At 49.3% G+C, this 14,880-nt stretch overlaps 1 protein-coding gene across 4 annotated transcripts in view; it reads right to left on the bottom strand.

Moving 5' to 3' along the window:
• The window catches only part of SH3BGR (SH3 domain binding glutamate rich protein), a 66,251-nt gene extending 53,972 nt beyond the window's left edge, over positions 1–12,279 (bottom strand). Inside the window, exons 1-2 of one of the 4 annotated variants that reach the window (XM_047796767.1) lie at positions 12,260–12,279; positions 191–376 (exon numbers count right to left, since the gene is read on the bottom strand). In XM_047796767.1, the coding sequence (XP_047652723.1) occupies positions 191–277 (87 nt within the window). In that variant the 5' untranslated portion in view covers positions 278–376; positions 12,260–12,279. Of the gene's footprint in view, positions 1–190; positions 377–10,388; positions 10,431–10,506; positions 10,726–12,259 lie in introns of those variants that run through there. The other 3 variants (XM_047796759.1, XM_047796740.1, XM_047796751.1) reach the window with 3 other exon arrangements.
• Between the last annotated feature and the right edge of the window lie 2,601 nt (positions 12,280–14,880).

Genomic DNA, 14,880 nt, shown 5'->3' with positions numbered 1-14,880 from the left:
TTGCCATCATTGTGTAAATCTCAACGATTGACTCTTCTCGATGGATCTACCACCCAGGTATGGGAGGGCAGAACTAGATCAGGACCTGAAAAATGTCAACAGATTCGCACGCTGCCTCAGAGTGGATCTGCTTTCCTCAGTTTCTGATAAACACACATGCAGAAGAATTTTCCAAGAGACCAAATCTCACCCCACAATACTGTTCTTCATTGAAGATCTGGGGAGGCAGAGGGATCCCATTTTGAGGTTTCTTCTCTCCAGGAACATTCTCCCTCATCCATCTCCTATTGTCTTCATCTCCAGCAATATCGAATTCCTTAAAGTCGATTTTATTCGCTTCCAAAAAGCCCACTACTTCTTGCTGTTTCTTCCTAATCTGGTCAACAATAGAGAAAGATTATTATTAGATTGGTTTGGGGTTGGCTTGTTTGTTTTTTAGGGCTGCCCCCCACGGCATAAGGAAGTTCCTGGGCCAGGAATGGAATCCAGGCCTCAGCTGCAACCTAAGTCGGATCCTTTAACCCACTGCCCTGGCCTGGGGATTGAACCCACACCTCCCCAGTGACTGGAGCTGCTGCAGTCATACTCTTAACCCACCTCGCCATGGTGGGAACTCCACAATGAGATTGTTTCTAAAAACTATTTTGCTTATATTGACATTCATTAAATCCTTTCTCTATACCACGCAACACAAATAATTTTGCTAAGTATTCCAACAAGGAAAACAACAAAATCACACCTCTTTTTTTTTTTTTTTTGGTCTTTTTGCCTTTTCTTGAGCCACTCCCGAGACATATGGAGGTTCCCAGGCTAGGGGTCAAATCAGAGCTGCAGCCACCGGCCTACACCAGAGCCACAGCAACGTGGAATCCATCTGCAACTTACACCACAGCTCACAGCAACGCCGGATCTTTAACCCACTGAGCAAGGCCAGGGATCGAACACCGCAACCTCATGGTCCCTAGTCGGACCTGTTAACCACTGCACCATGATGGGAACTCCTCACACCTCTTCATTTTATAGGATCAACAGAGGAATCATTTAAATTCTGAATATTTAATATCATCAATGTTTAAATCAGGGCATAATCAGAGTTCCCTGGTGGTTCAGCGGGGTAAGGATTTGGCACTGTCACTGGGGCGGCTTGGATTATTGCTATGGCTCAGGTTCGATCCCTGACCTGGGAACTTCCACATGCCATGGGTGCAGCAAAAAAAAAAAAAAAAAAAAAATGGTAGAATCAACCCATTACAAATAGAGGGGCTCTCACCAGAGCTTTTATTTGAAGTCTTCAAAATACTATTAATTCTCTACCAAGCTTTAATGCCAAAAAATAAATAGGAATAAAGTAGCTTTAGAAACAATACAGGATACTGAAAAGCCCACATGGAGATGACTGGAAGGCAAAGGACAGAAAAAAAGCTAGAAAATCTGGTGGCTATTTCTCCTACATGGACGAGAAGTGCAGTAAAAACAACCCTGTTCCCCCACAGATTTCTCCTTTTCTGCTCACCCTCAACTCTTTAACTGGGATCCAAGCAGCAGGAGCACCTAAGACAGAACACCCAAGGCCCCTTTGGTCAATGGTTTCACACACAAGGCCTCTGCCCACCAGACCCCACATCTGGGGAAAGCAGCCATCGGCAAAGCTTGGCCCTCCTTCCCCAGAAACAGTGAGTCTCTCCGGTCACAGAATTCACTCCCAGATGCATGACGCCCTCTCACAAACTGGTAAACAAGCTTCAGCAGCCTCTGTGGACCCCACTGTAAGCGCTCTGGGAGAGACTTCTCAGTGATCAACTGAATGAACCAATCAATACTTTTTTGTTTAAATCGTTTTAGGGCCACACCCACACGCCACAGGGAAGTTCCCAGGCTAGGGGTTGAAGCGGAGCTACAGCTGCCGGCCTACACCACAGCCACAGCAATGTAGGATCTGAGCCACGTCTGCGACCTACACCACAGCTCACAGCAGCGCTGGATCCTTAACCCATAGAGCAGGGCCAGGGATCAAACCCGCATCCTCATGGGTGCTGGTCAGGGTCCTTACCACTGAACCATAACAGGAACTCCTGAATAAACCAATCAATACTGATTTATTGGTTCTCTACTCTGCACAAGACATGGGGCCAAGCTCTTTCACGTGAATAGATTGATTCATGAGAGGCTTATTTGAGTGAAAAAGAAATCAAGAATTTACACTTGTACCATCTAGGTATAGAACATGCCACAGATGATAACGAGGTAAATTAGGGTCACATCTTAAAAGTAAGATTAAAATTTTATTTTTATTTTTTATTTATTTATTTTGTCTTTTGTCTTTTTAGGGCTGCACTGGCAGCATATGGAGGTTCCCAGGCTAGGGGTCTAATCCAAGCTACGGCTGCCGGCCTACACCACAGCCACAGCCACAGCAACACCAGATCTGAGCCGTGCCGTGACCTGAACCACAGTTCATGGCAACTTTGCCAGATCCTCAACTCACTGAGCAAGGCCAGGGATTGAACCCACAACCTCATGGTTCCTAGTCGGATTCGTTTTTGCTGAGCCACGATGGGAACTCCTTAAAATTTTAAGTTAGTATTTTCTTTGACATGAAAATATCTAATATTTTAAATCCTCTGAATAGAATATTGTCTCATAATGAAAACAGTCATTGAAAATGTCTTAGGGAGTTTCCCAGTGGCCTAGTAGTTAATGATTTGATGTTCTCACTGCTGTGGCTCTGGTTCGATCCCTGGCCAGGGAACTTCTGCAGGTGTGTTCCCCCCCCCAAAATGTTTTAGGCCCCTTGTAATTTTCACATAAGTTTGTTATCAACAACGGGACTAACTAGACCTTGAGGATTCCAAACAAACGCTGTAAAAGGTGCAAGCCCATCCCAGACTTAAAGTCTAGATTCAAATCCTCTTTTCGTGAAACCCAATTAACTTTGTAGAGATTCGTACACAAAAAATTTTCATTTCATTCATTTTTGCCAAAATGAACGATTCCATCAATGACTTGTATACAGTGTCTCTTTCTTAATATAAGGAAAAGCATATTATTATTAATATAAGGAAAATCCCTAGAAACAAATCATCGCCAAAACCAAATTTTATAAACCATATACAATTTGGTTTGAATGGCAACCTGATTGTATATATATTAATTATAAATATAATATAAATTAGCATAATTTAAATTTTTTAATTAATATAGACTAAATACCGATTAGATAACAACATTTTGTATATCAGTTACATATGCACATATGTATAAACGGTAACGCCTTCTTTACTTTTAATTAACATTTGTACGATCCACATAATAAAGATAATGCAACTGAGGCAGAAGGTAGATGGGCTGCGAACAGCTGGGACGTGTTAGGCTGAGTAAACCAGGCCTGGCTTCTCTTTGATGGGTCAGGGAGAAAGTGAATGGCAGGAGCTGAGCTCTGCTGGAGTAGAGAGATAAGACGACCGCATCCATCACTCCGGGGGTCAAGGAGCGCTCCCCAATTACACATGATCAGTAAGGCTGCTAGGGGTCAGAAAGGGAGGGGGCCCAGGCCATACTAAGTCCTGATACCGTCCCAGCACCCTTTGCTCTGGAATTCGTCTTGGCCAAAAGATGCGCACGCACATCAGGGAGGGGCCTGGGTGCAGTCAGGTGGGAGAAACAAAGCAAGGCAATTGGCCAAAGGAAAACAAAGACCCGGAAGAGCTGTCCTAGGTGAGGGATTTAAGTCCCCTCTCTGGCCCGCTCCTCACTCAGGGGGTCGCCGGCACCCACACTCCTCTTTAGGGTGTGTGTTCCCGCTTTGCTTCTGACTTAAGTACACCTCGCCCCTGGGCGCTCCCCCACGTGTGGTCCTGTGTCTCTAACTATAAACTGTACACCTATTTTTGCAGTCTTTGCCTCCTTGAGACATTCTTGCTTTCCACAGGGGGCAAGATTTAGCGCAATTCTGTTTTAGCCTCTGGTTAGGCCAGTGGCCAGGAGTCCTGGTTTTCACCCAGGCTGCCCAGGTTCAGTTCCTGAGCAGAGAATGAAGATCTCGCTTCAAGCCATCCCTCGCTGCTGTCTCCCTGAGATTACAACGAAAAGCAGGAGATCAATACATTAAAGGCTGCTCTCAGCGACAACACGATACTTAATCAGTAAGACTCAGGCCAAGATGCATGTGTCACAGTTTAGGGCAAGCAGAGACCAAAACATTAAAACACATACAGAAAGGGAGGGAATGATGGACTTTCCCATAAGCCTCTGGCAGAAGCACTCTGGCACACCCCTGAGTGTCGCATCTCTCAGAACCAAAGGATGGGCACCACGATCGCTCCACCAACGTGCCCCCCCCCAAGGGCAGGCTGATGTAAGCCAACCCCAGACCACCTGCTCCTCCTCTCTGAAACTGTGCTCTAAATTCCAGAGCTTCGCAGCGGAATGCCTGAATATTACCAAAATCCCACCAGGCCTGACGACAGGTGGTTGGACTAAATTATTGTTTTAATTAATCATGTTTTCTCTACACACTTTCCACCTTGTCCATCATTATTCATGCCACTTTCGAAATTACTTACTCCTTTAGGTATCTTCAGAGGTAATTTTGCTGTGCGAAAGAGTAGTCTTCACTGCAGATGGGCTTACTTTTAACTAAGTAGTCAGAAGGCAATATTCTTCATTCTGGCCAATCCCCTGTCTTCCTCTCTTCTCAAATACCCTCCCGGGGGGCCTCAGCCTGGCTGAGGTCCCCTGCCACCTCACCGGCATCATTTCCACCTTTTTTTTTTTTTTTTTTTTTTTTTTCTTAATGGCTGCAGCATATGGAAGGCCCTGGGCCAGGGATCAAATCTGAGCCAGAGCTGTGACCTCTGCCAGATCTTTAACCCCTCAGCACTGGACTGGGGATCGAACCCATGCTGCCACAGAGACAATGCTGGGTCCTGACTCCCTGCTGTGGTGCAGGAACTCCTATTTCCATCTCGATTAGTCATGCCTCAGGGAGACAGGCTGGAACCTGGGACCTGGGACCCTTTGCTGCTCCGATTCGACCCCTCGCCTGGGAACCTCCATATGCCGTGGGTGCAGCCCTAAAAAGACAAAACATATATATGTATTTCTCAGCACCCCAGCCAAAAAAAGGGGCAGAAAAATAAAATCTGCCCCTCCGTCCTCCTCAAACACCAATCGTTATAAACCAGGTCCAGATGCACCTGGACAAACATCTCTTCCAGCAACGAAACACAAAGAAACTAAAAGGGATTGAAAAAGAACTGGGTGCAGATGCAGTTGGGGCAAACAAGATTCAAAAAGACCACCCCCCCCCCCCCCCGCCGCCCCACTGCCACTTCTGAAGAGCCAGGAGCAGCAGGCTACTGGGCATGATCCCTGCACACAGCACCACCAAGGGGGTGGGCAGACAATCTAAGCCACCCCTCTGGCCCAGCCCTACCCTTACCCCACGTAAGGAACCAGCTCGCCGTCCCCTCTCAGGGAGTGAGCCAGGGAAACTCTTCCTTGTTTTCACCTCCCCCTGTGCAGCAGGGCCCCCTATAAAGCCTTGGCTGCATTTTTTTGGTCTGGCCTTTTATCTACTTCTATTGGTTAAAGAGGCCAAGAACCCTGGTCAGTGCCATCAGGACTGAAGGTGGGATGGAAGAGGATTTTATTTCACAATTTCTGAAGAAATCAGGACCATTTCCCCAAATCCTGTCTTAAGATTTTTCTGCTGGAAAGTCAAAGAAAGATAGAGAAAAACAGAAGAGGAAAATCTGTCCACTATTAGTCCTCTCGAGACAAGCCATCACACCCACAGGAAGTTACCCTACTGATGGGTGCATGATACTGTGTTAAATTTTACCTCTTGGAGTTCCTGTCCTGGCTCAGCAGAAATGAACCCAACCAGTATCCATAAGGACACAGGTGCGATCCGTGACCTCACTGAGTGGGTTAAGGATCCAGCATTGCTGTGAGCTGTGGTATAGGTCGCAGATGAAGCTCAGATCTGGTGTGGCTGTGGCTGTGGTGTAGGCCAATGGCTACAGCTCCACTCTGATTCAAACCCTAGCCTGGGAACCTCCATATGCCGTGGGTGCGGCCCTAAAAAGACATACATATATATATATCTCAGCACCCCACCCAAAAAAAGAGAGGAAAAATAAAATCTGCTCCTCCATCCTCCTCCAACACCAATCATTATAAACTGAGTCAAAAACACGGCTCCCCCAGAATTCCCTTGTGGCACAGCAGGTCAAGGAAGGATTCAGTATTGTCTTGACTTCTGCCTGTGCTGGAGAACGGTCTTAGGACAAGCCCAGAAGAGGGAGAGGGGAGCGGGGAGCATGTGAGGTCACCTGGCTGTCACGTGGCCTCTGCCCACCCTTTTGCCCACTTGAGTGGGGGCGCCCTCCCCTGCAGTCCCCCCACCTTGGTGGCTCCTGGTTCAAGTAGCCCCACTAGATGCTCCCTAACCCCCACAGTCAAAGTGCAGCTTTTCTCCACGCGGCCTCCTAAGCTGACCCCAGGGACACGGCATCAGCCCCCAGAAAGCACCTCCCCTCTCTGGTTCCAAGGGGAGGGGCGTGCACAGCACCCCAACAGCCTTCGGCGCAGATACCCTCCCCCCGGCCCTCCCAGCCCTTCTCCCCTCTCCCTCTCCAGGGCACCATGGCCAATGCTGCACAGACTGCACCATCCATCTGGGCAGCCCCTCTGGGGTCCTGGGTGACTGTGTCACTTGGAGCCTTTGGGACCTCAGCGGAGGCTCAGATGGCTGTTTTCCTATCCTGTTACAGAGACTCATAAGAGAGCGTCATTCTCTTAGAGAGCAGAGGTCCTCTTGCCAGAGGGGGAAGGGAGGATTGAGAGTTTGGGGTGGGCAGAAGCAAACCACAGAGAATGGATAAACCAGGTCCTACTTACAGCGCAGGGAACTATATTCAAAATCCTGTGATCAACCTAATGGAAATGAATCTGAAAATGAATGCATACATATGGATGAACGAATCACTTGGCTGTGCACCTGAAACTATCACAGCATTATAAATCAACGGTACTTCAAGACAAAGATTATTCTTGAAGTTCCCGTCGTGGCTCAGTGGTTAATGAACCCGGCTAGCATCCATGAGGACGCAGGTTCAATCCCTGGCCTTGCTCAGAGGGTTAAAGATCCAGCGTTGCCGTGAGCTGTGGGGTAGGTTGCAGATGTGGCTCGGATCTGGCGTGGCTGTGGCTGTGGCGTAAGCCGGCAGCTGCAGCTCAGATTTGACCCCTGGCCTGGGAACCTCCACATGCCTCGGGTGCAGCCCTTAAAAATAAATAAATAAATAAAGTTAAAAAAATAAAGTCTCATGCTCTGTCCTGAAGTCACAGGCCACTGTTGGTTACCGCGATGCGTCAGCGTGATCTCTGGGTCACTCACTTGGCACCTCTCGTTCATTGTCCTGTACAGACAGTCAGGAAGCTCTCCAAACGAGGTCACTGTACTGCAGTAAAAAGCATGCTGCCCTGGAGGAAGAGGTGACGTGCCTTTCCATCCCGGCTGGGAAGCCTGCTGTCGGGGCAGGGGCTCTGTTCCTCCACTGCCTCATCTGCAAAATGGAGAGGAGGCTGCCTTCCCCCCAGATGTTGGTGAGAACCGAGAAATGCGTGGAAAAACCGTCTGCACCACAAGTCAAGAAGCTGTGCCCTCAGGCACCTGGCAGGCTGTTATCTCCTTTACTCGCCCTGAGGGCCCTGCCAAGCAAGAATTCGGATCACCATTTTAAGATAACAGAGCCAGGGTACCAGGGAATGAAAGAAGCTTCCAAGATGCACATCCAGATCCATCAAATGTGAGAGCCATGTTTTTCCACTATAGTTACCTTCCATCAAGGCTGGAAAAAGGGTTGCGAAAGCCCAGAGTCAGCCTTAAGGATGACAGTTCAGGAGCTGTGTATGCTGAAAACGGTGAGGACTGGCCTCTCTCCCTTTGTCCTCCCCACTGCCCACTGTGGCAATGACCTTCAGGAAGAGAGGAGAGTCAGACACGGAGCCACAGACTTTTGCGCTCAAATCCCCTGTAAAGTGGGACACACGTAACCACGCTTTGGCATCAATGGTTAAAACAGTGATATGACACACAGCTGCACGTGTAATCCTCATCAAGAGATTACGACTGGTGTTTTCCTTTTTCATCTATTTCATGCATCCAACAGATGCCATAATGCTCTCCCTCTGATAAGGTTACAGGCAAGGACCCATTTTTAAAGTACACAGACGGAAGAAGTAAGCAGTAAAGGTTTTGTAGACCCAACACCATACAGACACAGCCTAAGTACTGGCAGCTGCTCTGGCTTGGCCTGCAAAGAAGCTTCTGGAACTGCCCCAGCCAGGAAAAATCATTAGCACTGACAGCATGGGAATAATCAGTTCTCCCTCTTTAGGGTAAGACAGAAATGCTTCCACGTATGTGCTTGAGACAATTCTTCTGAAACCCCATCACCGATGCAAATCTGCGAGCACTCATAATAACTAAAACAACTTCGGTAATATTAACTAACATTCATATGTATAATAACCAAGCTACAACAATTATAAAATTAGCGAACCATAGCTAACAATTATAACACTAACTACTGGTGATAGTTTTTACTAAGCACTTGACACCACACTGGGGACTCCATGCCTATTGCCTAACTCCTCATGACAATGCGATGAGAGAAATACTATTTTTGTCCTCATTTTACAGATAAGGAAATTGAGGCTTAGCAAAGTGAAATAATTTTTCCAAGGTCACACAGTCCCAAGTGGCACCGAGACATGTGCTTAGGGCAGGAGACTGGACTTGGATTTTCCAAGATCCTGGAATGATCCGTACATCTCCGGGTCCTCCCAGGTTAACGAAACCATGCTCCCAACTTCAAAAAGGTAGGACATGAGATATTCCTAAGAAATCCACACATTTGTGCATGTCTCCAGAAGGATACATAAAGCCACTCAGACCTGGTCTACAGGATAGGAGGAAGACTGGCAGGTGAGTAGCAGAAGTTTCCAGCAATGAGCATCTGAAGCCCACTAAAGCCATTTTCTTCACACACACACACACACACAAATTGTTTCACCTAATGAATCCAAAAATATTCTTTTTTTTTTTTTTTAACAGCCACACTTGCAGCATATGGAAGTTCCTAGGCCAAGGGTCAAATCAGAGCTGCAGGTGCCTGCCTACCCCACAGTCACCGCAACACCAGATCCAAGGCGCATCTGCGACCTACTCTGCAGCTTTCAGCAACTCGGGATCCTGTACCCACTGAATGGGGCCAGGAACCGAACCTGCATCCACAATGTCCAGTACTTAACCGCTGAGCCACCATGGGAACTCCCCCAAAACATCCTTTTTGTAGATCAACTAAAAGTGTCTGTGGTCAGCAGCAGCCACAAAGGATTCTGCAGTTTTACGCTTGGAATTTTGCCTCATTGTTTTCTGTTCAAAGACCTTCAAGAGATCACTATACAGCTGCCATCAGCTCTGCTCACCAGGGACAACCAGGCTCTTTCCTGTGTTTTCCTCTTATCCCGTCTGGAAACCGTGTGAACTTTGTGGGGGGAGGTGGCATTCAGGAGCTGCCGTTAGGACTGTTCCCTGGGTCCACCGACCCGCCTGGAATCATCCCGAGCTGAGTGACCACTGAAGCCCAGGCTGCAACCTGAGAAGGTCCAGGGACCAGATATAAAAGGAAACAGCCCCGCTGCAGGTCTCCCGCTTTCAGGACTAATAAAACTGTTTTCCTCTGAGATGCTAAAATGCTGGCTGAAATCTCAGTCCCAGGCAGACCCTGCAGGTTCAAGCCTAAAATCAAAGCCTGAACTATTTCCAAGGAGAAAAGCTCTTCCTTTACAAGAAATCTGACCAAGCGATGTTATGGGGGGGGGTCGACTTTTCACGCCTATTTTTGGTCCGTTTGAATTCCTGGCATATCTAAATCTGGGGCCTTAGAAATGTTTGTTCTGGTCACTGCGATATCATTTTCCTCAAATAATAGCATTACACATGCTAACTTTACACTTTTTGTTACAGTTACATGATATACACAAGTCATTGCACCCAGGAGTCATTTTAATAATCTGGTCCATCATATGCTCCAAATATTTTTACATTTATGTGCAATTTTAAATAAGTCTGACAGAAGGAACGGCAGAAACACTCCACACACCAACAAAGTCCCTCTGATTCGATCATAGATACATATGCGATACAACAGGACTGAAATCACATGTTCAAAGTTCTAGCAGCAACACGCCCCCTTCCTGGACTCCCCTTCCACACCCAGCTACCCCGGATCACACATTTCACACACTTAACACCATTCGAACCAAGGCCGAAAGCAAAGGGCTCACAGACTGACTGCCGAGCCGCGTTTACTTACGCCTGAAAAAAGAGATTTAAGGCCAGCGCTGGGTCATACCGGCTCCTTCTATTCCAAGTCTAAGATACTCAGAAAGTAGGACAGGAAGACAAGCCCCCCCATTCCATCAGACACCTACCGCTATGGACCCAGAAGATGTGGCAACAAACACTTTGATAACCATTTTGAGAGTCTGGAAAGAGGGCTCCCCCCAACACACCCCTGCGAGGGGACGCGGCGCTAGACAAATCCTGACAGTGACACAGACAAATGCCAGGTGGGGGCTGGCGGGGGCCCAGGGCTGTCTGAGCTCCTGCCTCTCCCAGGAGAGGCCCAGGCATCTCGGGCTCTCCCCTCCATTGGCTCGGGAATATTTGGGGATCTGTCAGGAAAATAGTTGATTGGTTGGTAAAAGCAGCCACTGGACGCTTTCCCTTATCACTTTAACAGCCCGACAACAGTCCCTAGAAGGCAAGGCTGCGCTCTGCACCAATCAGAGACCGGCGGGGAGGTGTCTCCGACCGGAGGGAGGTGGGGCCCGGGTACCGGAGGAGGAGGAGGAGGGGGGAGGAGGGAAGGGCTCTCGGGAGCCGGAAAAGCCCAGAAAACACCGGCTCGGTCCCGGAGGAGGCTTTGTTTACAGGGCTTCTGCCAAACGAACCGGAAGGGTCAGAACAGTCACCGAAGCCTTTAAACAAATACAGAGCGCGTTCCTTCCTTTTAATTTTTCTGACACATCTGTTTACAAATCAAATGAATCGCCATACAATAGATTCCGTTAAGAGTGGCCTGTGGCCAGTTTTCTCCCTTTGCCACCTGTTCCTTTTAAAGAACCGGAGCTGACAAGCCGAGGGACCGTGTAAGGTTTCACTGACATCCCAGCCCCGGCAGGGAGGTGGCGGCTGGCTTGTCAGCACCCATGACTTCAACAAACAAATTGTCTCCGCTGTTTTAGAGACCTTGGGGCGGGGGTGGGGGGGGGGGGGAGATTAATGGTCTGTTGGTAACAGGCTCCCTCATCTTATTTGTATAGATGTTTGAATTGTGTTCAAAGTTAGATTTTGCTGTTGTTGTTATTAAAAATCTAGTAAGACGCCCAAAAGCTAGCCACCCAACTCTTCGATGGGTTCCAAAACCAAGATCAAGGGTGTTAGGGGCAAAAGACGGGAGGATATTTAGCCCTCTTTAGGGAAATGAGTCTCTTTTTTAAGTCCCTTGCTGCTCAAGGAGGAGGCGGCTGTGGCAACCTGGAAGAATGCATTCTAACAGTCAGGAGTGACCCCTAAAATTAATCTACAAGGACATTCAACAGGGCGTTGATACAATGGGAGGAGTGAGGAGGAAGAGGAGGAGAAGAGAAATAATGCTAAGGTTCGTTAATGGTGCCAATGTATCACTAAAAATTCTTACGCAATCACTTTTTAGCCCTTGTAATTCCATGATCTTGGTGATTTTTACATCTTCTTGTACTTTCTTGTACATTGTCAATTTTCTACACCAAGCATGCATTGCTTCTTTGTCATGGTTTCTTCCTTTCACCCAAGAAATCTATCTTTATACAGAGAGGTTAACAGGAGCGCTCAGGTCTCCATCCACGCCCCTCCCAGGCTAGGAACCAGACACGCGCAACGGACTCGGATTCAAAACACCCGGTGCAAGGGCGAGAGCTAACCCGCGCGCGAAAGACCCGCGGGATCTCCGAGCCTACGGGGACGTCGCGGGGCCGGCTCTCTCACCCCGGCGCGGCCAGGGCGCCACCGAGGTCCCGGGCCCTGAGGAGGTGCAACCTTAGGCTCCTTTGCAAACGCCTACGCCGCCAGCTCACTTCTCTCTCAAGGAGGAATTACGTGCAGCAGGACTCGCCCCAGCCCTAGACCGCCGGAGCCACTCACCACCAGACGGGGTCCCAGTGCGCGTGCGCGCAGACTCGCGGCTCCGCCCCCTGGCTCCGCCCCTCCCGGCAGGTCCCAGAAGGCCCAGCGTGCCAGTTTCCAGGGCAACGCGTCAGCGCCGGGAGGCCGCTGGGTTAGCGCTGCAGCCAGAGCCGCGCGCAACAGGTAACCGCCGCCGCGCCCTGCAGCCCGAGGCCTCCGCCCAGCCCCAGCCGAGCCTCCTGCTAAACTTTCCGAACCTTACAGTGTCGCCTGGTCACTCAGCTGTAGCCCCTGCCCAGCTCGGGCCTCGCTGCCTGGCTGTACTCGAGTTGGTAATGTAGCCAGGTCGTCAGGCCGCTTCCTCCTGCAAAGCGCAGCCTGAAGAGCCACTGTCGGCGTCCTTCTTCCCTGCTCGGCCAGTGACCGAGCCCACGCAACACACAAGCCCACGCTGGCCCCGGGACCCCGACCCGCCCGCACGCGGTCTGGCTGCTGGAGGAATTGGGGCAGGGGCCGGCTGGGAGCCGGCGCGGGTGCGGCCAGGGGAGCGGCCAGGCTGCAGTCACCCCACCCGACCCTGTACCCCGGTCACGCTGGGGTCGATGTCACCCGCCCACCCGACTCTCAGGCTTTCGCCGTCATTTATCTTTTATATATGAATCTGATAACTTCACTTTTGCTCCTACCAGCTTTCTTTTGCCGTGTTTTCTTTTTTTCTTCTCCCCTTAGCGCTGACACGCCCCAATCACCAAACCGGAGGAAATCTGAATCCTTTGTTTGTTCTGTGTTTGTCCCTCACCTACTCACCTCAACCTTGGAACTATGTCCACGGTTTCCCCAGGGTGCTTTAATATTTCCTTGCCACAGGTGTGCCATCCGGTGACTTTTTGCAGACTAGTTTTTCACTGCCAAACACGACCTTGAACCTTTTTCTTTTATAATCTGTTCTCCCTTTCTAGTTAAATTCGTCGAGTCTCGTGGGCTCAAAGCGCAGTGAACCTCTCTTGTCTGTCTCCATCCCTGACCCTCCTCTGACCGTGAGACCAGTGTCTGCCTGCCCACATCTCTACTTAGATGTCTAAGACATCTCGAGCACAGCAAGTCCAGAACGTTGCCTTACACCTGTTCCTCCCTTGCTGTTACCCACCCCAGTAACTGGAAACCATTCTCCTAGCTGTCTGGCCCTTGGTGTCTTTCTTGACTCCCATTCTGTCCCTTCTCGTGTCAATCTGTCAACACATCCTTCAGAATGTACCCACACACCGGTCATTTCTCCCAGCCCCACTATCACCACCCTGGCCCAGGCCTGGATAATTTCTGCAGCCTCCTAATTGCCTCGAGTGTAGACAGCCTATACTCTTTTCCCTTTCTCTGTTCTTTCATGTGACTAAGGTTTTTTTAAAAGGATATGAATTTTAAATTTTCCATAGGTAAACTAGCACCGTTTTTAGTATGTATTTCAATAATTGTGACTTTATTTTTTTATTATTTTATTTTGCTTTTTAGGGCCACACCTGAAGCATATGGAGGTTCCCGGACCAGGAGTCAAATTGGAGCCACAGCTGTCAGCCTCTGCTGCAGCCACAGCAACACAGGATCTGAGCCGCATCTGCGACCTACACCACAGCTCACATAGTCATTTACCTTCTGTTTGTTCTGTACTCTCTTTTTTGGCTTTTTAGAGAAGCACCCAAAGAGGTAGGTTGAAATGGAGACAAATGAGCATCACTGTGCTGATGACTTTGACAATAAGGACCTGGGCGCTGATGCTCCAGTCACAGAGTGATGCAGTGACAGAGAAGACGGTCCCTGCCCTTGGGGAGTTCATCCCCCCCCCCCCACCCTGGGACACCTGTCCCCTCGCCACCCGCAAAGCCCCAGCCTCTGTTTTCTCTTTTTCCCTTGAATGAAACCCCGACTGACCGCAGTTACAGTAGGACAGCTGCAGTTGGCAGAGGGACTAACGGGGCGTCCCGCTCGCCCGCCTCCCCCTGTGCTGTCCCTTCATAGCGACTTCTAAAGCCACCTCCTAGGACTCTCCATTCTCTTGCCTGTGTAATCACCTCTTCCTCCTCGACTGCTCATTCTGTTGGCTTTTAAACATGCCCAAGGCTCCCATCCCAAAAGAAAGAAAAAACAAACTCCCTCGACCCCAGGTCCCCTTCCTTCTCCCATGATTGCCCAATTTCTCATCCCCCTCGACCGGCAAACTTTTGTAAAGAATTTTGTAAAGAATGGCCACGGTCAGTGTCCGCATTCCCCGCCTCCCTCTCCAGCCCATTCCAGGCTGCCGGCTGCCACCACCTCTGCCCTGCAGCAGGAACCCGAATCGGGCCTTCTTCCCACACCTCATCCTTCGCAATCTCTTGGCCCTATCTTTTAAATTATAGTTGATTTACAATGTTGTGCCAATTTCTGCTGTACACCAGGATGACCCCGTCATATATAGATGCACACATGCTTTTTCTCATCTCATCTTCCATCCTGGTCTCTCCCAAGAGACTGGATAGAGTTCCCTGTGCTGTACAGCAGGACCTCCCTGCGTATCCATTCTGAATGGAGTCGTTTGCATCTACTCACCCCAGACTCCTTCTTGGCAGCATTTACCTTGCTGTCTCCCCTTGGCTCCTGCGCCCTCG

The sequence above is a fragment of the Phacochoerus africanus genome, chromosome 1, assembly GCF_016906955.1.
Source record: "Phacochoerus africanus isolate WHEZ1 chromosome 1, ROS_Pafr_v1, whole genome shotgun sequence".
Taxonomy (NCBI): Eukaryota; Metazoa; Chordata; class Mammalia; order Artiodactyla; family Suidae; genus Phacochoerus; species Phacochoerus africanus.
The sequence above is the reverse complement of the archived record's forward strand: the minus strand, read 5'-3'. Positions and strand labels throughout refer to the sequence as shown.